The sequence below is a fragment of the Gopherus flavomarginatus genome, chromosome 3 (genome assembly GCF_025201925.1).
Source record: "Gopherus flavomarginatus isolate rGopFla2 chromosome 3, rGopFla2.mat.asm, whole genome shotgun sequence".
NCBI lineage: Eukaryota > Metazoa > Chordata > Testudines > Testudinidae > Gopherus > Gopherus flavomarginatus.
Window position 1 is genome coordinate 51,448,853 of NC_066619.1, and position 24,184 is coordinate 51,473,036.

Consider the following 24,184-nt stretch of genomic DNA (forward strand, 5'->3'; position numbering starts at 1 on the left):
TACAAGAAAGCAAATAAATAATACTTCCAAAATGCATATTTTCTGAAATCTCATTTGTAAGCCAGTCTTCTGATTTTGGGAGGGGGGAGGGGGTTCTTATTCAGGGTTTTCAGGTTCTTGCTGTTGACAATCCCTGGGACAAGGCTATAAACTAGCCTTATTCCTGAGGGAATTCTGTGCCAAAAAATTAAAAATTCTGTGCACAATATTCTAAAGTCCTGTAAATTTTATTCATCAACAAATGTTGAGGCTCCAGTGTGGCAGTAGAAAGCACAGGCCACTGGCTGCATGGAGGTGGGACATCACCCTGCAGGCCCTCCCTCCCCCATGGATTTAGTGGTGAGACTGGACCCGAACCTGACAGCACAAGGGCTGGGCTTGCCCCGGAAATATCCTGGGAGCTCTGCCCTTCTGCACCATGCACACCAGGAATGGGGAGTCAGTCTCAGTCCACCAGGATGCAAGTGTGGGTAGGCTTAGCATGGGAGGATCCAGATGTGGGGTGAGAAGATTTTGGGTGGGGCAATCAGTGCATGTTGCTCAGTGCTGGCATCCGGGTGCAGGGGGAATATGGATGCACAGGGGCTTGTTGGGGGGTTCTGTTTGCAGGGGGAGCCTAGGTGACAGTGGTTGGGGCTGGGGGGAGGGGACATGGCCTTGGAGGCTGAGCTGGGGAGTCTAGGTGCTGGGGCAGGGGCTTAATGGGATGGGGTCCAGGTGCAGAGGGCTCAGTGAGAGTTGGTTTGGATGCAGGGGTGGGGTCCAGGTGTGGAGGGAGCTGAATAGGGGGGGCTTGTGCGGGAATCTAGGTGCTTGGAGGCTCTGGATGCAGAGAGTGAGGCTTGGCAGAGTGGGGGTTCAGGTGCTGGGGGGGGCTAGGCATGGTGGGGTCCAGTTGCATGGGGTTGGACGGATGGGGAAGCAGCTCCTCCCATGGCTGAGGAGTGATGGGGGCAGGAAGCGGAGATGGGAAGGGTGCAGAGCATCCTGCAGCCAGGGGAGGTTTCTGGGGCTCGGGGTGACCCGGCCCCAGATGCTCTTTGCGGGGGAAGAGAAAGTCCTATCTGCCCCCAACCTCAGCCCATCCAGGACTAGCAGATGAACCCAGTGCAGAGTAGGAGCCAGTGGCCAGGCCATCACCAGCACTCCCCACTCCCTGCCATTTACCTCTCCGCTGGCTGCTCTGAGCACCCAAAACAATGTGCCTGTGTTGCTGGGGTTAGGGGGAGGGAGATGCATGACCGCTCTTGCAGCTTCCCTTTGCTTCCTCATCAGAAAGTCTCTGTGGAGAAGCAAAGAAATCTACAGGACATGAAGTGCATCTGAAGAAGTGGGTATTCACCCATGAAAGCTCATGCTCCAAAACGTCTGTTAGTCTATAAGGTGCCACAGGATTCTTTGCTGCTTTTACAGGACATGAATTCTGCGTGCATGCAGTGGCACAGAATTCCTCCAGGTTGCGCCGTACAGATGAAGGGACCACATCCAAATTTGGATTCATACTGTGAAGATCTCAAAGTGGCATAGAGAAACTAGTCACCAAATGCAGAGCCAAACCCAGGCTTCAGCTTCGCAACCACCCATTGTGAAGGTATTTGCATCCAAAGCACTAGCTCAAGCTTGTCTCTTTGTAACACCAGGCCTCAGATGCCATCAAGGTGGCCTTGGCTCCTTCATTCTTCTCATACTTCAGGCCTTAGACAGAGCTGGAACATGGTAGCACACCATAACAGTACTCTGTAAAGCTGCCATCTTTTTCTCTACAATTTCAGCTTCCATTTAGGAAAAAAAAAATCTCTAGCTTTTGTTGCAAAGAAAACCTCAAAAATGGCAAGCAGGTGTAACTGATATGGAGATGAGTTTGCAGAGAGCCTGGAATAACATAGCTCTCCTATGTGTTAACTACCCCATTCATTTCAGTTAGGTGTTAATGCACATGCACTGTAATAATTTAAATTTGAATACTAATTTTTCCTCAATTAAGAAGCCACGCCCAAGGAATCCAGTAGAATCCACAGGAATATTCAGACCGCACCAGGGGGAGCCAAGTTCAAGGGGTGCAGTAGACCTCAGAGGACATGCACAGTCATGTTATGAAATTCTTCACAATCTACTAAGAACAGGAGTACTTGTGGCACCTTAGAGACTAACAAATACTCCTGTTCTTTTTGCAGATAAGAGTAACACAGCTGCTACTCTGAAACCTGTCACAATCTACTGTTAGCAATATCTCATTTTGACAACTCACATGAGCAGGGTTTAGGACTTGTCTTCATAAACATTTAGTTCATGGCAAGCTGAGGTGTGAATCTATCCCAGAGGTGGGCCACATCTGGCCCGCGGGACCGTTCTGCCCAGTCTCTGAGCTCCTGCCCCGGGAGGATAGCCCCTGGCCCCTCCCCTGCGATTCCCCCTCGCTCACAGCCTCAGCTCGCTCCTCTGCCAGTGCAATGCTCTGGGTGGCGGGGCTGTGAGCTCCTATTTAATTTTACTCATGTGAGCAGTCCTATTGCTTTTATTGAGACTACTCACATTAGTGAAATTAATCATGTGCCTAAATATTTATAGATTTGGGACCTAAAGTACCAACTTTACAAATAAATCTATGTAGGAATGGCAGACCTTTCTGCCTGTGCAGAGAAACCAAAGGGGTGCTGCATAGTTTTAAGGATCTGCCTGCACAGATCTGCTTACAAGATGAGGACCACAGTTTTTCATATTCTAATAACTCAAAAACAGCTTAATTAATTTTGTACTAAATTCCTAAAATAATGATAAATTGAAGAGCTGAGAATCAAGCAGATGACAGTTCAGCCCAGAGAGACATTATAATTTGCAATGATTTAAGTGGGGCTTCTGGTTTATGAAGTTAGTTTTTGGGGCTTTGCTATTTAGTTTCAGATAAATTATATTACCTTTTTAAGGATTAAATGTGATTTTAAAGTATTGTTTTTCTCAAATTGTACAAAAGTGACCTCCTCTGAAACTCTTAATTCCTGGCAATGAGCTCTCATTTAGCATGTGAGGACTGGACCTGGCACTGTTACAGCACCATAATTTTCTACATTGCAAGAAGAGTAAATATTGGGCATTTCCAGTTTACATTTTAGAGATTTACCATCGCTCACCATTTTATCCTGACTATTGCAATATTTAGTGTGTTTTTTAAGCCTGAGTACCTAAAATTCTCTGATTATATGAAGAATCACAGTTTTAATTTTTTTAGAAGTCTTCATGGTTGAAGAGAAAAATTTGAAAACGGGGCCCAAGTGTCCCCTAAAACTAAAGGCTCAAAACAGCTCTATTTGCTTTCTGGTTTTTGAGACTTTAGGGTGCACTGGGATCATATTTTCATGCTTTCCTATACAATCAGGCAGGACAAAAACCTGCTTCCAAAACAGAAAAATTGTGGTTTTCAGCTAGTCACGTGACGTTACTGCCTCCCGGAATCTGGAGGAAGGGGTAATAAACCAGACCAAATATCCTGAGACTCCGACACAGCCTGAGTATCGTGAGAACGCTGATTACCACAACCCGAGGGAAACAGATTCACTGAGGCCCACCCTTGCCCTTCAGAGCCACAGCAGCCCAGACATGCGGCTAATTAAGCATGCGCAGTGAGGCGCCGACTAATTCTAATATTGGTGGGGGTGGTTTGGTGACGCATGTATGTTTGTGACGTCACAGAGGCGTGTCACTATATAAGCCACGTCGGGTAGCGGTGCTGAAAGGGAGGTAGAAGAAGGTTCTGGCAGTTGTCGGTGTGTAGGCGAAGTAGTCGCGGTTCAGGTTCGGTGCGTCCCGCCAGGGATATTGCCTCGCTATGGCCCGTGAGTATCAGCCTGAGTGGTTCTGCTCTGCCGGGTCCGCGCGTTCGCTGGCCGCTGTCGGGCCTAGGTGATGGAGCCACGAAGGCTACCCGGGTCCCCGCGGAGGACTATGAGAGCGGCGCATGCCCCCTTCCCGTTGGCTCTGGGCCGGGCCCGGATCGTGTGGGGGGGGTGGCTGTTCCCGGTAATTGAGGCTCCGGGCGCCTCTTTTCCGCTCCGACCGCAGCACCCGGCCCGGCAGCGCCGCCTCCCGGCCGAGCTGTGCAGGCCCCGGGGCCCGTGAGCCCCGCAGGCTTCCTCCGAGCCGGCGCCATAGTGGCCCCACCCGCCGTCAGACTGCAGGAGCGGCCGGGCCCGCGGGGTAGCGGCCTCCAGGGTAACCAGAGGTTGTGCGCGGCTCCCCGCGGGGGATGAACGCGGCAGGCGGGAGTCGGGTACCTGTACTGCGGTCTCGCTCCTTGGTGACTCCTTTCTCCCTGTAAAACTAGGTATTTTTGGAGCGAAACCTCGGTGGCTATAAACATGGACCGTGTTCTGAGCCGGGTCCCCGAAGGGTGGCCCTAAAGCCAGCCTTAAAAACGTGGGCGACTCGGAACAAAGCAGCCTCCTGGATAGTCTTTGCAGCGCCGTTTGTGATGAGTTGCTGATCGGTCAGGCCGGCAGCTCAATGTTTCGTTGTTGGCTGTCAGGCTACAAATAAAATGCCCTTAAATGGCCCCTGAACATCTAATCCCACCATACTGAATTTAGCACTGCCAGACTGTGCCCTTCCTATTGATGTAAATAAACCAAAAATGTTAACTGCAGCAGTACTGTGAGGTGTTGCAGGAACCCATATTGCTCAAAGTCTGATGTTGGGGGAACAATGCCACGTGACTATATTAATGGCAAAAAATTAATAGAGGAAATATCACAGTAGTAGTCAGACACTTATTACTACAGTTTTCTCAAACTGTAGAACAACTTCTTCATTTCTCCTGGCAACAAACTAATCTTCAGCATTATTAAAGTTGTCTGTCTTGTAGTTCAATTTTGGAGATGTTTTAAGCGGCTTAGAGGTTTCTAAACATACAGCTTAAATTCACTGTAGTGATCCAAGTTCAAGGAAGACCTGGGTAACTAAGAACTAAACTTCCTCACACAAGTGCCCTCTGGCCTGAAAGGGAAGTTGCAGGCTTATGCAATCAGTGAAACAGCTGTCTCAGTCTGCTTATGAAGAGGTACTGTATAGTATGCACAACGTGAGGTCAAAAAGAGGCATGGATGATGATCTGTACCCATCATCCTCAGATCAAAAGTACTTGCTAATATGAGAACATGGGCATTGGTATGCTTCCCCCTTATCTATTTTAAAATAGTAATTGAAGAGGCAGAGCACTCTGGAGATCTTTCTGCTATACTGACCTGTTCTTATTTTCGTTATATAGTGAACTTCCAGGTTTAGGGTCCTGGTACATGTAAAACTAAGTACATGATCATCAGACTACATACCTAAACTTTGATGATTTTAATTGGGAATGCTTTTGTCACTTTGTCCATGTGGTAAAATCAATATTACTGACACCAATAAAAATCTGATCCTTCAAAGTTTACTTGTAACTTGCCTGAACTGCTTATATTTGGCAGAACTTTTCCATGCCACATCTGCCTCAAACTGAAGTTCCTAGGAACACTTCAACAAAAAACATGTAGCTGTTTTCTGAGAGCAAGGTTAGGGAAAAATGTTGAATTCTCTTAGCTGTTAAATTTGGGAAGCTCTAGCACCTCCTGGCTTTACACCAGAGTTGCTGTTTTGCCTTGCAGAATTTGTCTTTTGAATCCAAACTTTGGAGGAAAACCTTCATGGGTAGTTCTAGTAATGCTTTTTACTGGTTTTGAACTTAAGGTACTAAATTACTATCAGAATACAATCTTAGAGTGGAGGTAAGAAAGGGAAATTGCAGCCCATATATAAATTTGAATATTATGTAGGTGGGAACCAGCGTGAACTTGCCCGCCAGAAGAACATGAAGAAAACCCAGGAGGTCCTCAAGGGGAAAAGGAAAGAGGATAGTTTGTCTGCTTCTCAGAGAAAACAAAGGTAAGCGCTAGTACACAGGTGTCGGAGAGAAGGATGAGTGGTATTCTATAAGCTCTGCTCATGAAAATAAGCTGTACCTACTTGATACTTGTAGACTGATTATATTTTGAACATCTGTACATATTTTTGGTTACTCAGACTTGGTTTTCCCATAGTATTTCTTGAGCTTGAATCTGTTTTGAGAGGGCCTCAAATACCCTTCTGGGTTCTACTGTAGTCCTTGGTTCCTCCTTGTTAGGAGGGAAGTGGCAGTACCCCCTGAGCCATTCACTTAAGGTGCCAAAACAAAATGTTCAGATTGTGCAGTTCTTCATATTTTCCTTCCCTCTTACATGCTTTGAGACTTCTTTTTTAAGCACGTAGTTCATGGACAATAAATCAGTGTACCAGCTCAGTCCAAACCCCAGATACTTTTCTTAGCTAAACAAGGAATTAGCCAGTTCAGCCTGAAAAGCAGCTTGACCTAGTAGACAGACAGGAAGTATTCATCTATAACAGGGGTTGACAAACCTTTCAAAAGTGGTACACCAAGTCTTCATTTATTTACTCTAATGTAAGGTTTCTCATGCCAGTAATACATCTAAACATTTTTAGAAGGTCTCTTTCTATGTCATAATATATAACTAAACTATTGTTGTATGTAAAGTAAAGTTTTTACTATGTTTAAGAAGCTTCATTTAAAATTAAATTAAAATGCAGAGCCCCCCAGACTGGTGGCCGGGACCCAGGTGGCATAAGTGCCACTGAAAATCAGCTCGTGTGCTGCTTTCAGTACACATGCCATAGGTTGCCTACCCCTGATCTATAAATTCAGTATTGCCTCATTCACAGTAGGTCCCCCTACCATTCATCTGAACTGAATACAAATGAAGGATTGTAAAATGAAACAGGAAGAAAAACAGAGGGGGAAGAGAATCTTCTTGTGAGGTGCATATCAAAGGTTTGCTTGAGTATATTTGAGGAAATGGAAGGGATGCCCAGGTATCCTTCCTTGAGGGAGTAAAAGAGTGCTTTTGCTTCATGGAAAAAAGGGTCTCAGCCGGATTTGGTTGAAATACTGGACTACTTTGGGTGAGAGTCTTTAAAGAATAACTTACATTTTAGTTTTTAAAAGTGTATAATTTTTAGGGCTATCAAGTGATTAACAACTGTGATTAATTGCACTCTAAAACAATAATAGAATACTATTTATATAAATGTAAATATCTTTGTATATTGATTTCAGTTACAACATATAATCCAAAGTGTCTTGTCTTAGCAATTGGCTGAACAAGAAATAGGACTGAGTGGACTTGTAGGCTCTCAAGTTCTACATTGTTTTTGAATGCAGTTATTTTTTGTACATTTACACTTATAAGTTCAGCTTTCATGATAGAGATTGCACTACAGTACTTGTATGAGGTGAATTGAAAAATACTATCTTTGATTTTTACAATGCAAATATTTATAATAAAGTGAGCATCGTACACTATTCTATAACAGAAAGCAATATATTGAAAATGTAGAAACATCCAAAAACCTTCAAATAGAATACCAACTGAAATTTATTAACAATGCAATCAATTGCAGTTAATTTTTTAAATGCATGAGTTAACAGCAATTAGTTGACAGCCCTAATTTTTGTTCTTTGTTTCCAATACTCTTACTGCCACTTTGAAAAACTTATTATTTTCACTGTAGCTATATCTAAGTGCTGTGGTGTTAAGCAAAGTGATAGTCCTCAGTTGAATCTTAGAAGTTAGTGTGTACTGTTCCTTTGAGAATTGCAGTCCTGATAATTCTGTAAGTGTTCAGTGGATCAGGGGTTGGACACTACAGGGAACACTTCCAAGTATTCAGGGATTGATGTGTGCCTCTATCTGAATGGAGAGCAAGGTCTGCAGAGGCCTGGAAGATAGTGCTTGTGCTGCTAGAGGCTGTTTCCAGGGAGATGATCCACAACAGGCACAGACCAGACCATTTCATGCTAATGGTGAGGTGCCTCACAATCCTGGGAAAGCATCACACTAAACACAATCTGTACTGAAAACTAAGATCCAGGCAACAAAGAAGTGTAAAATCTGTTCACAACATGACTCAAGGCCACAACAGTGTTCCTGAATTATAAGACTTTAATATACTCCTTGTACTATAGAACTATCAAGTGTGCAATCAGCCTTGAAGTGAATAGCAACTGCCTCAAAATACACTTTCAGATTTTAACTGATCCAGTAAATAATTTGACTGGCTCTGAGGCCAGCTAGACGCAGCCTCTTGACCTAAAGGTTACAGGTTGAAAGATGCTTTCCCTGTGTGTTTCAACCAGGTAAAAAGCTATCAAACTCCTGACTTTACTGAGAACATATGAGACAGGATTTATGATCTTGGTTGGGGCTTGCTCTATATATAACTTCATGTGACTGAGCATAATCTGTTAATTGGATTTTGGAATATCTATACCAAATGGCTTTGGTTTCCATTTTCTGCCAAGTATTGGCAAACTCAAAATTATCAGTACCTCAAGTAGGGTTTAAATATTGGAGCTTGGATTCATCTATGGTATGCATCTTCTGCTGAAGAAGTATCAGACTAGAACTTCAGTGCTACCTTGGAAATATCTGTTCATCCAGGATGGAATGCTGACAGGCACATAAAATATCAATAGTTCTTTCATTGTAGTAAAATGCAGGCAAGTAGACTTGTTATCTGGGCTGACCCTCTGCAGGGCTATCAACTGATTGTCCTGATCATTTTTAAGCTTAATATTGATACTGTATGCTGTTGCATTTGGTTTTGTTCCAGCAGTAGCTCAGTATCTTTCTAACTACATATCTATCTTTTTTTACAGAGACTCTGAAATCATGCAGCAAAAGCAGAAAGCAGCTAATGAGAAGAAGACTCTGCAGGCAGAAGCAAAATAAACCATGTGGCAACATAAATGACCTAAAATGTTACAGTACACCAAGTTAATAGGGCCTAAAAAATCAGACTTGTATGTAAAAGTGGCCTACCATTAAATGGTAAATGTTTATCGTATACTTGCAGACTTATTCAATTTGCATTTATTTAGATTTTTTGATTAGTATAGGCTGAGTAAACCAAGACTTCATTAAGTTACCTGGAATACTTATTTCAAAAAAATTGCAAGCACTCTTATAGGCATGCAGATAAGCATAGTTTAAGTAATGCTAGCAATAGCTTAACTGCACCTTTCATTATTAACAATGTTGACTTCACTGAATGGCTTGTGTGACTACACTATTAAAGCCACAGTTAGACCAGGTTGCCCTCTTTGTGACCCTTAAAGTATAACAATCATTCACAGTAGAACACTACTTTAAAAGTCCAATACCTTTGTACAATGCATTCAAACTTGTAAAGGCCTGAACTGTAAATCTCATTTTAAATTATTTTTACAATAAAATGTTGCATGAAGTATTGTTTAATCTGAAATGGGGTACAGTGGACAGCTTTTAACTCAAGCCCAGTAAAAGTGCAGATTTATTGAGGAAAATGAACTTCTCAAAACTGACTTTCAGAAGACTACAATCTGGCATGATTTGTTTAATATTATGCTGTAATCTTTTCCACAGTAGATCTGCTTGTAAACTTTTAGTTTAGCCTCACCTAATTAAAACATTGTCTGGGTGGGGAGGGCAGCAACCTCATAACCACAGATCTATGGCCTAACGCCTTGAATTTTCTGAGCACCTCAGCTGAAGGTCAAGGAGAACTACTGCTCAGAAAAATCTGAAAACTCGCCCTTTTATTAAAATGAGATTGTTGAATCTCATTTTTGAGATTCAGAAAAATCATGGGAGGGCAAATTTTTTTAAACATTTAACTGTCAATCCTCCATTTCTCCTTATCTACATTTTGTATGTATAATGTGGTAAAGTGGCTTAAACGGATTCCTTTCCTAGGTAGGGTAGTCTGTTGGGGGGCAGTGAACTGATTTTAAAGTAAACTCTAACAGAGCAAACTAGCTTTTCTTGGGAGCAGGTAAGGTAGGTTTTAATGAGCTTAAACTATTACCCATATATACATGCAGTGAAGGAGGTAAGATTCTTCATTGTTGTGCAGCTTTCACTGCTCCTTTGGCCTTTGATGATGCAAACTCTACTTTCCTTTTGATTCCTGTGTAGTACATTAATAAATGGAAAGTAGTCTGAACTATCAGTTAGTCTAATTTCAGGTCTTGCTCTCTAGACTATCTGATGGATCTTCTATTAAGGATAAGTATTAATTCAGACAAGCTTGGGCTTCATTTAAAAGTGCTAGACCTGAGTAAACTCCCTCTTCCCTGCATGAATATAAATGAAGGGCATGAGGAAGGTGAAGGTCCTAGTAACTTGTGTGGGAGTTGCATGCACTCAATTGCTTGATAGCATAATCTGCACCTGTTCTGCCACTGTTCTTATACTTCTTCTGGGAGGCAATAAAAGAAAGATCAGTAATTGGCCAAGAACTTGTGTTACCAAAGTAGTATGCTAGTATCAACAAAAAGCTAGGCACAGGCCATCATCCTTTTTATGTGGAGGGATAACTCAGTGGTTTGAGCATTGGCCTGATAAACCCAGGGTTGTGAGCTCAATCCTTGAGGGCCATTTAGGGACCTGGGGCAAAAATCTGTCTGGGAATTGGTCCTGCTTTGAGCAGGGGGTTGGACTAGATGACCTCCTGAGGCCCCTTCCAACCCTGATAGTCTATGAGAGGTAGTGTTTCCTTTGTTCATTCCAAACTACAAGAAAGTGTAATGAAACTTGCTTAGTTCAGGACTGCTTGCAAGGCTGACAGTTTTGACAGCAGTACTAATAGCACAAGCATGCTTAGTAAAATTAATGTTAACCCATATTATGAACAAGTAGGGTTAGTACTCATTTTAGGTCTCTTCTACCATGCCAGATGCACAATTCAGAACTGGAAATGTTTGCAGGAGTAAAACAGGCATTACCAAGCCACAGCACTCATTAAGTGGTTTATATAAGCAGTTCATCAACATAAATACAAAACATTAGATTTCCTAACAAGTTTCACTCAGAATTTTCTGAAATGTCTTGAGCTGAATTTTGGACTCTGATTCTTGCACTAAGATGTCGATCTTGCTCAATGGACATTTGAGGGGAAATACCTGAGACTGCCCTACATTTCCGCTGTCTCTCTCTTATCCCTGTTTAAAATTGTACACTGTGAGCATTGCATTATGCTAATCATGCATTTAGTCTGTTCTTCTAGAAGACAATAAAACGTCCTGGACAAGAGCAGTTGGACACTGGGTGAATTTGCCTGTGCTCCTGCTGCCTTTTGAAAAAGCACATTCATTTAAAGAGGAAATGAACGAATTACCACTACCCATTTGGGGCAGAGGATTTGGCACAAAGGCGGGGACGAGGGAACGCGTGAGAAGATCCTGGGGGGACCCCTTGTTATAACAATGGCAGTACGTCCAACCCTGCTGTGGGACAAGTGTCTGGAGTTGGGAGGAGCGGCTGTAGCTCTTCCTGCGGAGAAGGGAGGGGGCAGCAGGCAGCCGCTTCCTTCGTAGCAAGGCGGTGGATCACTGGTAAAGGGACGTGCTGGACTAGGCCGCTGCCGCAACCAATCAAGCTCCACCCTTCTACCCCCGTGCAGAGGGGGAGGGCGTGTGAAGGGCCGCGCATGCGCGCTGGTTGAGTGGGGGAGGCCACCGGCCGGTCAAACTTTTGCCATGGCAGGCCATGGTGGGGCCGAGACGGTGCTGTTTAAACGCGGCGCCGGGCAGGTATTGGAGGGAGGCGGGCGGGTCTCGCCCCGGGCAGGGGTTGTGGCTCCCGGGGCGGTGCTTGGGGCAGGGCCCTGGCGTGTTATCCCCCAGGTGAGGCCGGGGCCGCGTGGCTGGGCTGGGCCGGGCCGGGCCGGGCCGGGGGGGGGCTGCTCCCCGCACCCCTGGCATCGAGCGCTGCCCGCGGACCGTTAGCGGCCGTGCGGGGTGGGCGCGTTTTACCCCGTGCCCTGTCCGCCCGTCCCACAATCTAGACCCCGTGACCGCCGCCGCGGCCTGACCGAGGGGGGCAACGGCGTGCGCGCGCTGCACGTGTTGGTAACACTTCCTGTCCCCGCTCCCCCCGCAGAGCGACGATTCGGACATCTGGGATGACACCGCGCTGATCAAGGCGTACGATAGAGCGGTGGCGTCATTTAAGGTAACGCGGCTCTCCCGCGCTGTGCTAGCAGCCGTTCAACCAGAAACCCCCGGGATGCGTTTCCCCCGCTCCAAAAATTTCTTCCCTTTGCGCTGTATGACCCATTCCTGCGGGGAACCTCGCGGGGCAGCTCCCTCTCCCCCGGCTGTAGAGTTGGTTTCCAACTTTCTAATGGCACAAACAAAACCAAACCTCTCTGCTCCATCCCTGCTCCCTCTGTTACTGGGTCTTCCCCACTCTCCCTCATTCACGCGGCTGGGGGTGTGGGCTCTGAGGTGGGGCTTGGGGTGCAGGGTCCTGGCAGTGCTTACTGTGGCTCCCAGGAAGTGGCCACCAGGTCCCTGTGGCCCCTCGGTGCATGGCCAGTTCTGTGTGCTGTCCTCCGACCCACAGATGCAGCTCCCATTGGTTGCAGTTCCCGGCCAGTGGGAGCTGCAGAGCCAGCGCTGGTCACCCATGCGCCTAGGGGCCACAGGACCAGGTAGCTGTTTCTGGCTCTAGCACGAAGCCAGAGTAGGCAGGGAGCCTGCCTTAGCCCCGGCCTCTGCTGCCCAAACTTTTAACAGCCTGGTTGGCAGAGCTGACAGGGTCCCTTTTTGACCAGGCATTACATTTGAAAACCGGACACCTGGCAACCCTACGTGTTGGGAGGGGGTGCATCCGTGTGGGATCAGGACCAAAGGGTCCTCTAGAGTTCACACAAGTCTTTGAATTTCTAGACTGAGAGGGGCATAACTATTCCTGATGGCATTCGAAGGTGACTTCTGATCCTCCTCCAATTAGGAATTATGCAGCTAATTTTTTTTTCTTTTTTAAAAGTGTGTGGTAGTTAACAGGATGCTTTTCCATCCCTTTGTTACAGGCCTGGGCTACTCTGAAAATTTAGACGAACATAGTTGCATTGCTTAGGTCATGGCAGGCAAACTTTTTGGCCAGAGGGCCACATCAGGTTTCCAAAATTGTACATTGTGCCGGTTAGGGGAGGCTGTGCCTCCCCAAACAGCCAGGCGTGGCCTGTCTTTGTCCCCTATCTGACACCTCTTGCTTCTTGTCCCCTGACACCCCCCGCCCCCGGGACTTCTGCCCCATCCAGCACCCCTGCCCGCCCCCTCCTCTCATTCCTGAGTGTCACCCCTGGGACCCATGCCCCATCCAACCACACCTTCTCCCTGTCCCCTGACTGCCCCCAGAACTTCTGCCCCCGACTGCCCCTCACTACCCATCCAGTCCCCCCTCTGCTTCCTGACTGTCCCCTGGGGACTCCTGCCGCCATTCAACTCCCTTGTTCCCTGCCCTCTGATCATCTCGACCCCTATCCACACCCTCGCCCACCACCCCAAACTTCCCTACCCTCTATCCAACCCCCCTGCTCCCTTACTGCGCTGCCTGGAGCACTGGTGGCTGGCAGTGCTACAGCTGCGCTGCCTGGCTGGAGCCAGCCATGCCACAGCGCAGTGCAAAGCACCAGATCAGGCCCTGGCTCCGCAGCTGCACTGCCCCAGGAGTTCGCAGCCCCACTGCCCAGAGGATTGCACCAGCGGTGGGATGAGCTGAGGCTGCAGCGGAGAGGAAACAGCAGGGAAGGGGCCAGGGGCTAGCCTCTTGGGGCAGAAGCTCAGGGCTGCGCAGGAGGGTCTTGCGGGCCGTAGTTTGCCCACCTCTGGCTTAAGTGTATGAAAAATTCACATTTCAGCACTGTAGCTACACCAGCCTAATTCCTGGCATAGACGTGGCTGGGTTGATAGAAGAATGCTTCTGTTGACAGAGTAACCACCACTTCAGGAGGTTGATTATCCATGGGAAAACTCTTTCCCAGTTGCTGTAGGAAGTCTACAGGACTGCATTACAGCGGCACAGCTGTGTCACCATAGCTGTGCTGCCGAAGCACCCATAGTGTAGAGAAGTCCATCTTGGTCAGAATATTATTTCAAAAGTAGAATTGTAGAAAACAGTTCATACAAGTGCAAATATCACATTGGGCTAAAATCTGTCTTTTAAACACACATCTAAATTTAGTGGACCTTTTAATAACACCACGAAATATAGACAAAATAAATACATACATCCTTACCATTATGTCATTTATCAGAACAGGAGAAATTTCCTTTTCTGCATCCCCTATATAGCTCTGGATGCTATTGAAATGGGGGATAGAAGTTGAGATAGTTGAGATTTTGATTCATAGAATCTTTTTTTTCTTTTGTAGAATGCTCTAAAGAATGGTGAGTGTTCGGAGCCTTCGGACAAACAAGAACAATGCTCAGGAACAAAGAGAAAAAATAACAAAAAGAACAGAAGTAGGAAGAAAAGCAACGCAGCACCGTTGAAACAGGTCATCTTAAAAACTGAATACCAAAACTTAATGTTAATTTTTGTATTGCACATGTTCATAGTCAGTTTTAAAACATAAGGTTTATTTGCTTATCAAGGGAAGATTTTAGTTATTGACATCAATGAGATTGTAAATAAGATTTATCTTGCTGTGTTGGGGCCACTTTAGAAACAGATTAATTGGATATAAAGAATAATCTGTAGTGAGGAGAGGCATATCATGCAGTATTTAGTTCAAAAGTTTGTATGCATAGTAGATGAATATGTTAACGTTTAGATGTTTGAAACCCTTGAGGATTAGAAAAGTTACATTTGGGGAAAACATTTTTTTCAAGGGTCACAAATATAGCTGTTGATTTGACTGACTTGCTTTTGTTGCAGTGGAGAGTTGGTGATGCCTGTAATGCAGTTTGGTCTGAGGATGGCAATGTGTACCTAGCAACTATTGCCTCAATTGATCAGAAGAGAGGGACCTGTGTTGCTGTTTACACTGGGTACGGAAATAGGGAAGAGCACAATCTATCCGATCTGCTTCTTCCGAACACCGTTGAAAAAGAAAACGAGGAGCAGAATGCTGAGGAGGTGAGAGAGAACAATTCAAAAAGCAAGTAACCAGGACCAGATGGTATTCACCCAAGAGTTCTGAAGGAACTCAGATGTGAAATTGCAGAACTACTAACTGTAGTCTGGAACCTGTCATTTAAATCAGCTTCTGTACCAAATGACTGGAGGATAGCTCATGTGACACCAAATTTTAAAAGCAGCAAAGAATCCTGTGGCACCTTATAGACTAACAGACGTTTTGGAGCATGAGCTTTCGTGGGTGAATACCCACTTCCTCAGATGCATCTGAGGAAGTGGGTATTCACCCACGAAAGCTCATGCTCCAAAACGTCTGTTAGTCTATAAGGTGCCACAGGATTCTTTGCTGCTTTTACAGATCCAGACTAACACGGCTACCCCTCTGATACAAATTTTAAAAAGGGCTCCAGAGGTGATCCTGGCAATTACAGGCTGGTAAGCCTGACTTCAGTACCGGGCAAACTGGTTGAAACTATAGTAAAGAACAAAATTATCAGATGAGCATAATTTGTTGTGGAAGAGTCAACATGGCTTTTGTAAAGGGAAATCATACCTCACCAATCTATTAGGATTCTTTGAGGGAAGTCAACAAGCATGTGGACAAGGGGGATCCAGTGGATATAGTGTACTTAGATTTTTCAGAAAGCCTTTCACAAGGTCCCTCACCAAAGGCTCTTAAGCAAAGTAAGCTGTCATAGGATAAGAGGGAAGGTACTCTCATGGATTCGTAATTGGTTAAAAGATCAATTTTCAGAATGGAGAGAGAGAAATAGTGGTGCCCCCAGGGGTCTGTACTAGGGCCCAGTCCTTTTCAATATATTCATATATGATCGGGAAAAAGGCATAAACAGTGAGGTGGCAAAATTTGCAGATACAAAACTACTTAAGATAGTTAAGTCCCAGGCAGACTGCGAAGAGCTACAAAAGTATCTCTCAAAACGGTGACTGGCAACAAAATGGCAGATGAAATTTAATGTTGATAAATGCAAAGTGATGAACATTGGAAAGCATAATCCCAACTATACATATAAAATGATGGGATCTAAATTAGCTGTTACCACTCAAGAAAGAGATCTTGGAGTCATTGTGGAGTTCTCTGAAAACATCCACTTAGTGTACAGTTCCAATCAAAAAAGTGAACAGAATGTTGGAAATCATTAAGAAAGGGATAGATAAGACAGAAAATATCATATTGCCACTATATAAATCCATAGTACACCCACATCTTGAATACTTTATGCAGATATGATTGCCCCATCTCAAAAAATATATATTGGAAAAGGTTCAGAAAAGGGCAACAAAAATGATTAGGGGTATGGAACAGCTGCCAAGGAGAGATTAATAAGACTGGGACTTTTCAGCTAGAAAAAGAGATGACTAAGGGGTGATATGATAGAGGTCTATAAAATCAGGACTGGTGTGGAAAAAGTAAAGGAGGAAGTGTTATTTACTCCTTTTCATAACAAGAACTAGGGATCACCAAATGAAAGTAATAGGCAGCAGGTTTAAAGCAAACAAAAGGAAGTATTTTTTCACACAATGCAGTCAACCTATGGAACTCCTTGCCAGAGGATGTTGTGAAGGCCAAAACCATAACAGGGTTCAAAAATAACTAGATAAATTCATGTAGGATAGGTTCATCAATGGCTGTTGGCCAAGATGGATAGGGATGGTTTCCCTAACTTTGCCAGAAGCTGGGAATGGGCGATGGGATGGATCTCTTGATGATTACCTGTTACTGTTCATTCCCTCTGGGGCATTTGGCATTGGCCACTGTTGAAAGACAGGATACGGGGCTAGATGGACCTTTGGTCTAGGGTGACCAGATGTCCAGATTTTATAGGGACAGTCCCGATATTTGGGACTTTATCTTATATAGGTGCCTATTACCCCCCACCCTCATCCCGATTTTTCACACTTGCGGTCTGGTCACTCTACTTTAGTCTGACCCAGTATGGCCATTCTTAAGGAATGAGCAAATAAATAGGGGAGGAGCAGAACTGTAAAGGGCCTTGGATGTGAGGACAAGATTATTGAACTTGACTTGGTAGAAAGGGAGGAGACCGTGGAGAGATTCAAAGAGAGAAGGGATTACATGGTCAAAATGAAAACAGGAAGATGATCTTAGCAGGTGCATTTTTGAATTAGCAGGGGCAGAGTTAAAAAATCAGAGTGAAGGAAGGTGCAGAAATCAAGATGGAAGACGAGGATGTGGACAAGGCTTTCCTAGTGAAAGGTTTCATATTGAATTTGGTTTAACACTTGCTCTAGACACATGGGAGGCATAACCTGGGAACAAGTGTACCAGAGTTTTAATTAAAAATACAATTTTCTTTCTAGCATGAAAATGAAACTCAGTATTCAACAGATGAAAGTGAAAAGTTCTCCCAGTCACCTGGAAACAGATACAACTCTACAAAATTAAAATCCTCTCACTGGAACTCCCATTTTCCATCTCCTCCACCACCAGGCCTGGGAAGGGTAAGCATAGCCCTAGCTGTGACAGTGGCTTGAAGCAGAGCAGGATCTTCAGACATGATTTATTTCACAGCTCTGAGAAAATAATGTACCACTCTTCTTCTAGACATCAAATTCCAACTTTTGCATGGTGTTTAGCTCTTACGACAACTCTTGACCCTTAATGTATATTCCTGTGGTAAACAGTAGGAGTGAAATCCAGACACCCTGGTAGTCAGTTGGAGTTTTCCCATTGACTTCTTTGGGGTCAAATTGTCACCTCATGTATTTACAATCTAGAATAGATTCTATATGAAATGCAATTGAAATAAAAACAATTGGCTTTATTTTAGGAACATTGCAATATAAGTGGAAGATGACCAGAAAATTTTCATATGTGAAGAACTATATAAATTAAGATAGGAGCCTATCATTTCATTTTTCTATACGAATATAGACACAGTGAGATTCTAATAAAAATGTGATATAGTAAATTTAGTATTCAAAAACAAGAGTGAGCTTAGCTTGTATCCTAGACCAGGTATTATCAGTTATAACTTGGATAGAGGAATATTAGATGTAAGGAACAGGTTTTTTTGAATGTGAGCATCCAACTTCAGATTCCCTTTAAAGGGCATTCTAAAAATTACTACTATTAAAACATCACTTCAAGCCTGTCTTTTTGTGATATTTATAAAGAAAGGCACAGTTTTGTTTTGCTAGGCTTGCTGACGCTCATGTCAGAGAATACTGGCAAGAATCATTTGTACTGGCCCATATTCCTATACTGTTGATTCATTAAGTCATTGGGACTTGCTGCCTTTGCTTAAGCAATTTTGTGATCTGTTGCATAATAATATTTTAAGGCAGAAGGTTTCTTTCCCTTTTTTTAATTTCAAATTTTGTTTCATATTCAATTCTTTCACTGTAGCCTGGACCAAAATTTAGTGGACCACCACCCTTCTTACCAAGCTGCCCCCCACCATTCCCAGCAGGACCACCGGTAAGTGGTATGTGGAAAACAGTGGTTAAAGGCAAATATTTGTGATCTCCACTTTTCTGACTTTCTTGGTCACCTATGTGCACATACCTGCTTTTAAATTTAAATGAGTACCTATTCAGTACTGCGTATGTGCCCAGTAGCAGAGGTCGAGTTAAGCCAATCTTAATGTTCCAATTATAAATTTCCTCCCAGCTTCTGGGGTTTGTATTCAGGATTGCAGGGAGTAAATTTCTATTATAGAGTTCACAAGGATAAAGATCTGTTTTATACAGAATTTTTGTACTGGTGTAACCATTTCAGTTAGACGTGTGACTTTTTTTTTTACTGAAATAGTTACTTATTCTACAATATCAGTAACTTTAATTCTTTAATTTTATACGTATCTTGAGTTTGGTTAAGGAAATGTGTACATGTTGCAAAGGAAGGCCTTGAAAATAATAAGTGTTAAGGCCAGAAGGAATAAAGTATTGAGGATGTCCGATTCAATGAATAACTAATAACATTAGGGGTAGTTTCTAAAAAGAAGGCCCCTGACTGAGAGGGGTGACTATAGATGGTTTTAAAATAAAAAATAAAAAAAAAAGAGAATCTGTCTTAAAATGAGCGACCTCGCCCTTCCCCAACCCACATACCAGTGTTAAAACCCATGTGAACCTAGTGCAATGGGAAAACTGTTGGACAGCAAGGAGGAGAGGCGGAAAACTCTTGGGAAGAAAGGAGGTTGTAAATCTTATCTGGATTAAGACAAAATAAGGGTGAATTGTCTGGAATTGGTCTTTAACTGACTTTGGTGATTGGCAGTGACATCACTTGTTTGTTAAACGGTATAAAAATGTAAACTCTTAGCAATGAACTCTTTAATATCCGCCTGACCATTTTGGAGGTGGCCAATATGGGTCTGAGTACGCTGGGTTTAGCCCATTTGTAAGTATCTTGATCAAATGCTTATATTGTTTTGTTATTGTTTGGATGTAATAAATTGCCTGTTAGTTAGGCTTTTTAGGCATGTTTAGAGCAACTACATATAGTGCCATTTGGCCTGTAGATTTACTAAAGGAGTTTATGGTTAAATTGGTGTTTGTTGATTTCCCACATTAATTTAACATTTTATTAATAATTCCAACTGATATTAAGTTCCATTATATTGACACATCTTATTTCCCTTCCCTTATGGGAATAATGATACTAATACAACTGCATCTGCATTAGTGTGTTTATAGTGCTTTAACTGTATCAGTATAGTCAAAGATTTTGTATGTAGAAAAGCTCTGTGTGTCTTATGAATTTTGGAAAATTAAGTTTTTTCTTTTCTCTCTGTGGATACACTGATTATAGGAGCTAAATACAGATCAGTGGTACATGTGCCTTTTTAAATAAGGTGTTTAAGGAAATACTATCTATCATATTCTGAAGCATGTGCAAGAATGCATTCCTATTCTTTCATTTATTTGTCAGTAATTTCAGAGTTGGTGGTTGTCATTCAATTTCTCTGCCTGTAAGATAAACACCAATTAAATAAAGCCAGTACAGTGTTTTGTTGCAATCTTGTAGTTGATTCCTCCTCCACCACCCATGGGTCCAGATTCTCCTGAAGATGAGGAAGCTTTGGGAAGTATGTTAATAGCCTGGTATATGAGTGGTTATCACACGGGCTACTATCTGGTAAGTGACTTCTGTTGAAATGTTGCATGTGTAGTCTAGGTTTGGGTTCTGCTGTTGTTTAAGAAAAGTAGGTGTTTTGGTTTTTTTCTCTATGGAGCTTTTACTTTAATTTGAGAACCTAGCTTGAAAAGCATTCTATTTAAGTGTTCCTGTCTCTCTGTGAGCAAAAACAGATCAGTCTACTTAACTAATGAGAACTTACTATGTTTATATTTGCATATTTAAATATATTATATAAAAATAATTTTGAGATCACCAGTTGCAGCTTTCCAGTCCAGTTCTCCTACCATGCACAGTTTGTCATAATTGAAATAGATTGTGTGGTTGGAGTAAATCTCGACTTATTCAATATTTAGTTCTTAAAAAAAAATTATTATTTTCTAACTGCTGGATATTGGTGGGGTGTAAGATAGAGCTAATTTATTCTCTTACCCCCTCCCCCTTCCCCTCCCCCTCCCCATCAGCACACTTCCTTGCTGACCTGTGGGAGGGGTGGGTTTGTGGTACATGGATAGCTCATGCTGGAACTCCACACTGATGAAAAATCCATGGTTGTTGTGGAGGGCTGCTTCTTGTATATTTGCAAGGGAAGAAAAAAAATGTAGAAAGGATTTGACTTTTCAAGCTTGATGATTAATTCTTGCTAACACTCAAATGTGGACTGAAGACTAAAGAAACAGAATTTGGGAACTGGCACTTTAGATTAATGTCTGTGGGTTTCCATTATTTACTTTTGGTTTAACAGCAAAAATTTCTCAAACTCTTCTGTAGGGACACAGATCAGGACAATAGCAAATAGTTAAGTTTTAGTTCCTGATTTCAATATAATATATGTTGGTTGTTCGTCTTTAGTCTGTAATCTATAAAGAACCAAACCTGCTTTTCATGAGAGAGACTAGAAGGATTTGGCCCAAAATATTTTACCATGATGAGCAAAGCTTCATTTTTATTTTGTCTTCACACTTGAACAACAAACTCTCGCTATCCTGTGTCCCGTAGGGTTTAAAACAGAGCCGAATGGAAGCTGCCTTGGAGAGATGTCCTCACCCTAAATAACTGAATATCACTTACTATCTTGAGCAATTGTAAGTATTGCATTTGTGTTTAAAGTTTAATGTTGCAATCAGTGGGCAGCCTGTTGCAGCTTACATCCTAGCTCTGGAGAGCGTCCCTTTAAAGACAAGGGCAACTTTAGGTTCCAAGATCTCTAGTCATCTTGGCCACCAGTGAAGAAAATCTCTGCCACTGTCAATGTAGCAAGTGACTTGCCACCAGGCATAGTGGGTGAGAGCTGGAATAGGTTGTTAAAGTACTTTCCAAGGTGGGATTTGTGATTGGGAAATCAATGTGGCTGGTATTACTAAAAATTAAATCCATGTTGTTGATGATTTCCACTATGATTTAGAAGGGCTGCTATCTTGGGGCACGTCCACACTACCCACCAGATAGCAATCGATCTATCGCATCTCATCTAGGTGTGATAAATTGATACTTGAATGTGCTCCCCGTTGACTCCAGAACTCCACTAGGGCAAGCTGTGGCTGTTGATCCCGTGCTGTGAGATAAGTCAAACTAAGATGCATCGACTTCAGCTACACTATTCTCATAGCTGAAGTTGCGTATCTTACATAGACACCACCCACCCCTCCCCTGTATAGACCAGGCCTTAATGTGAGAGAGACAGCTAACTTAATCAGTCCTGGAAACAGAAAAACTGTTAATTGAGTTTGTGATCACATTTTTAGAAACAGTTGCTCACTTATACATGTAGTGTAGGAGAGACTGTGCTTGAGTTTGGTTTTCAAGACAGGACTAACATCTAGCTCAGTTCTTGAGTTTGTGTCCTGTTGAGGTGTTTTTTTTTTTTTTTTTTTTTAAATTACCTCCCCTCCTTATTGCTGAATATCTGCACTTTGGTTTGAAATAACTTTTGCATAGGATCTCCCTTAAGGATTAATCACTTTACTACAGTGCAAAACATGTATTCTGCCATCTGTTCCTTTTCACTTGTTTCTCTGACAGACTTGTCTTTAAAGGGCAAATATGATTTATAGTGATTTGCAGGTAATACTTGTTTAAAAAAATTAGTGTGCATGCACCCATACAATATAATTTTCTCTTTTAAGCCAGGTACAAATATCTCTGGGAGAGATGTCACTTGTATATTGGCTGATATGAAGATCTGATTTTTTTTAAACAACAAAGACTAACTATCTTAACATCTCGAGTCCTTTGTATTTTAATAGTGAACCATCTGACTGAATGAGTGCAACACCAGACTTCTTAAGAATGCATGAATGACTATTTTGCTACTTTAAAGGCAACCAGCAAGATATATATTTAAAAAGCACTGCAGCAATAAAATGACACCTGCCCAATTAACTTGTTTAATGCTAATGTTATGGATTTTGAAAATACTGTACAGATCCCTTTTGAAACAAGAAGTGGTTACAGAGGGGCTGCTCTCTGCATTGTTGTATCTTACATTTTTAAATTCGTAATTAATTTTGATCAGAAGTGAGAAGTACAAAATATTTAATGTAGATACCAGTAGGCAGCCATGTATGTAATTGTGACTGCAGGTGGGAGTTAAACACATTAAATATCCTATGAGTAGGATCAGAACCTTGAACATAAAGCAATGAGTGGGGGAAGGCTCATTTATGAGTTGTTGCTATACTTATTTTGCATGTTTGTAAATAAAATTTACTCAAACTTTGAATTTGCTTTTTTAAACTTCTGTAACAAATTTTGCTACTTAAATGTTTTTACCTTTTGGATGGCATATGTATATAGGAAAGACATAACATTTAGATCATAGTAGCCTCCTGTACCCTCCTCAGCTGGCCCTACTGAGAGGAGTGCAGCCTCTTCCCCCTCCCTCTGGGAGCTTGATGCCCTCTCCTCTGGTGCCACAGCAGCCCCTGGTGGGTGAAAGGTATAACTGCAGCAGAAACTATATTCTGCAAAGGAGGGAAAAATTTGCTGGACGGATATGAATTCTGCCTGTGCAGAGGGATGCAAAATTCTCACAGGAGTCGCAAGTACTCCCATTTATTTGCATTTTGTTAAAGGCCTACCAAAATGCAGTCAATTCAGACTAGATGGTATAGCTATTTGTAACACACTCCTTTCTTACATGTTTGGAGTAATGAAATGTTTGTGTCACTTAACTGTCAGTAACCAACTCTGCTCCCACTTCTTGGGCAAATGTATTGCCTTCCTTTGATTTGCCAAGGTTATAATTCACTGGAACTTACATCATTCTGTTGCTGATATAAGAAGGAAGATAATTCAGATCCTCTTTCTAAATATTGTAAAACTGCAATGCTAAAAAATGAAAAGCACTAAAAAACAGAATTGCTAAGTGCTTTTTATGTAATCTTATTTAGAGTAGGACTTACAATGAATCACAGGCTTAAAAGGTGCCTTCCCTTTTTAACCCTCATTTTCACTTCCTTTAGTTTAGATGTACCATCTCACCCTGACAAAAAGGCTGCAGCTCACTTTTCTGAGAATGAGGGAGGTCACTTAATTAAAATGTACTGCCTATTACTTTTTCATATCTTTTGGAGTCTTAAGTTTTTAAATGTTAAACAAAACTTTTACAGTCCATATTGGCTATAATACATCAGTTGAAACATCAAAATGACTTGTCATTGGACCAATTCAAAACGACTCACTTTTCATGAGATTTCAACCTGGGAGGACATATTAAGTTAGATCCCTGGGCAGTCTGGTACATTTCCACTATTTTCTAATGAATTGGTTGATGGAGTAGAGAGTATACTTATAAAATCTGTGGCTGATGCCAAACTGGGAGTGGTTGCAAGCACATTGAAGGACAGGATTAAAATTCCAAATTACCTTGATAAATTGGAAAGTAAGAAATTCAGTAAAATTAAGTGCAAATAACACCACTTAGGAAGGAAAAAAGAGACAGCTACTCACTTTTGTAACGGCTGTTCTTTGAGATGTGTTGCTCATATCCATTCCAATTAGGTGTGCATGCGAACGATTCGTACCTGAGCAACACTTGGTGGGTTGGCTGAGGCGCCCCCTGGAGTGGCGCCTTTAT

General features: G+C 42.7%; 2 protein-coding genes across 3 annotated transcripts; both read left to right on the plus strand.

Moving 5' to 3' along the window:
- Nucleotides 1–3,704: 3,704 nt before the first annotated feature.
- SERF1B (small EDRK-rich factor 1B) lies at nt 3,705–9,324 on the plus strand. The gene is made up of 3 exons (XM_050946828.1): nt 3,705–3,830; nt 5,802–5,910; nt 8,738–9,324. The coding sequence occupies exons 1-3, from the start codon at nt 3,824–3,826 to the stop codon at nt 8,808–8,810; spliced, it is 189 nt and encodes a 62-aa protein (XP_050802785.1). The 5' UTR covers nt 3,705–3,823; the 3' UTR covers nt 8,811–9,324.
- Nucleotides 9,325–11,533: 2,209 nt separating this feature from the next.
- On the plus strand, nt 11,534–22,828 carry LOC127047914 (survival of motor neuron protein-like). Of its 2 annotated transcripts, none has more exons than XM_050946826.1 (9): nt 11,534–11,650; nt 12,000–12,071; nt 14,278–14,403; nt 14,784–14,984; nt 17,325–17,465; nt 18,373–18,444; nt 19,996–20,106; nt 21,106–21,191; nt 22,233–22,828. In XM_050946826.1, the coding sequence occupies exons 1-8, from the start codon at nt 11,597–11,599 to the stop codon at nt 21,160–21,162; spliced, it is 834 nt and encodes a 277-aa protein (XP_050802783.1). In that variant the 5' UTR covers nt 11,534–11,596; the 3' UTR covers nt 21,163–21,191; nt 22,233–22,828. The 2 variants fall into 2 exon arrangements, with proteins under 2 accessions (XP_050802783.1, XP_050802784.1); XM_050946827.1 differs by having other exon boundaries at nt 22,237–22,828.
- Nucleotides 22,829–24,184: the final 1,356 nt, after the last annotated feature.

What these genes read in the sequence shown, in the direction of transcription:
- SERF1B (XM_050946828.1), top strand. An exon ending in GCTTCTCAGAGAAAACAAAG is followed by an intron (nt 5,911 to 8,737) that starts GTAAGCGCTAGT and finishes CTTTTTTTACAG; the next exon opens with AGACTCTGAAATCATGCAGC.
- LOC127047914 (XM_050946826.1), top strand. Translation starts at nt 11,597, where the DNA reads ATGGCAGGCCATGGTGGGGCCGAGACGGTGCTGTTTAAACGCGGCGCC. An exon ending in CACCACCAGGCCTGGGAAGG is followed by an intron (nt 17,466 to 18,372) that starts GTAAGCATAGCC and finishes CTTTCACTGTAG; the next exon opens with CCTGGACCAAAATTTAGTGG. An exon ending in CATTCCCAGCAGGACCACCG is followed by an intron (nt 18,445 to 19,995) that starts GTAAGTGGTATG and finishes GCAATCTTGTAG; the next exon opens with TTGATTCCTCCTCCACCACC.